This window comes from Brassica oleracea, chromosome C4, assembly GCF_000695525.1.
Source record: "Brassica oleracea var. oleracea cultivar TO1000 chromosome C4, BOL, whole genome shotgun sequence".
NCBI classification, from domain to species: domain Eukaryota; kingdom Viridiplantae; phylum Streptophyta; class Magnoliopsida; order Brassicales; family Brassicaceae; genus Brassica; species Brassica oleracea.
In genome coordinates this window covers 45,779,526-45,781,261 of record NC_027751.1, presented here as the reverse complement: position 1 = coordinate 45,781,261, position 1,736 = coordinate 45,779,526, and the positions used below count along the sequence as shown (strand labels likewise).

At 36.8% G+C, this 1,736-nt stretch overlaps 1 protein-coding gene across 1 annotated transcript; it reads left to right on the top strand.

Moving 5' to 3' along the window:
• The first annotated feature begins 225 nt into the window (after nt 1–225).
• LOC106341544 (transcription repressor OFP17-like) lies at nt 226–904 on the top strand. The gene is made up of 2 exons (XM_013780288.1): nt 226–496; nt 564–904. The coding sequence occupies exons 1-2, from the start codon at nt 226–228 to the stop codon at nt 902–904; spliced, it is 612 nt and encodes a 203-aa protein (XP_013635742.1).
• The last annotated feature ends 832 nt before the right edge of the window (nt 905–1,736 follow it).

The following is a 1,736-nucleotide window of genomic DNA, read 5'->3' as shown; positions in this document are numbered from 1 at the left end:
AGTAATTATTGAGCAAAACTAAGTATTAAGTACACTTTTAATAGTTTAGATTTATTATCCACCGTTTTAAACTTCATGGGACTCCACCATCATGACTTTGACACCCAAAGACGTGAACCCCATGCAACACAAGCCTTCCTCTCACTAACCTTATACACACCAAAACAAAACAGAAAGTCCAAAGAGGATCACCACACCAAAACAACAACGAAAAGCTTCAACACAATGAGAGCGAAAGCAACTTTGGTTAACTTCAGATCAAAGCTTTCAGAATCATGCAACAGATTCGTCTCTCTCTTCCGCTTCAGAGTTAAGAGACCTGTCTTCATGAGACCTCTTCGCCGTGCACGTCATGGCAATGTCAAACCTAGACATCGACATCATCCCAAGAAGCCAATCTGTCCTTCCTCTTTGCTGTCTTGTCTCTGTTTTCTCAGCAAAATCAAAGACCAGAAGATAAGCCAGACCAAACCTTGTAAGAAAACTTCTCTACAATGTTCGTAAACAAAAATGTCTTACAAGCTTTTTTAATTTATCTGTTTATTCTCCAATTGGAATTGCAGTTAGTGTGAAGGATGATGATTTTTCGAAGTTTACACATTCGCCTCTTACGCCAGCAGCAGCCAAGAAGCTGTTCACTTCACCCATCACGACACCTGTTTCTGCGTCATGGACCAAGAAATCACTGAACTCAAGAGATACATTCGAAGACAATGCTGTGGAAGATGCTTGCAGAAGCTTTGAAAACTATCTTACTCATCTGACTGAAGAAGGGAAAATGTATGACTTAATGGACATAGAGGAGCTTCTCTTCTGTTGGAAGAATCTTAAGAGCCCTGTCTTCATTGAACTTGTCTCCAGATTCTATGAAGAGCTCTGCAGAGACTTGTTTTCAGGTGAATGAACATAATCCAATAATGTTCAAAGCAAAAAGCCTTTTTATCCTTCTTTCTAAACCAGAAAAACAAAGTTTATTTTCGGTTTTGGCAATCATTGCAAACATCCTTTAAGGGTTTCTAAGTGCAAAGTGAAACTAAAATGTGTGAAGACTATCAAGATTGTATTAACCATAAGCTTAATCTTGAATGTGAAAAGAGTTACAAAGCAAATTATCATTTATTAAAATATTAATTTCCTTACCTACAAAACTTTTTAAATAGCTGAATCTCCAGAAATGTTTTTGTTAAACATTGAGAAAGATAAACCTAAAATCTAATCACTGAATCTCCAATCTTAAACCCTAGCATTGTGATTATAGTTGGCCTTCTGTTCTCTTCGTGTTTAGAACTAAGAAACTTTTAATCTTTTGAAAAAGTCCTAGGAATCCAAGAGAAACCCCCCTTAGGAATCTTCCCTCTCTTCTTTGTTCCTTTCTTCGAACGTGTAAATACAACTTAACGAGTTTCGTTTAAAGGCCCCACTTATATTATTTTGGGCCATATTCGGCCCTTTAGAAGCTAAATAATGATACGCCACGTGACATAAATGGTTGGTTCGGTCTGAGGGAGCGACATATCGAACTATCCTTGTCAAAGCAAAGCGAGAGTTCCTGATCATGACTCCACTTGTGTAATATTCTCCACGTTTGTTTCCAAAATCATGTAGGAGCCGAAATTAACCAAATCACTTGAACATTTTTATGAACAAAATTCTACGGTGTAACATCTAACTATATCTCTTCTTTATGATAAGAAGCATTTATAACATCTTAAACCATATATATAGGATGATACTTT

Excerpts from the sequence above, each read along its gene's own strand:
- LOC106341544 (XM_013780288.1), top strand. The coding sequence starts at position 226 with ATGAGAGCGAAAGCAACTTTGGTTAACTTCAGATCAAAGCTTTCAGAA. Across the intron at positions 497-563 it reads TAAGAAAACTTCTCTACAAT|TTAGTGTGAAGGATGATGAT; the intron begins GTTCGTAAACAA and ends TTGGAATTGCAG.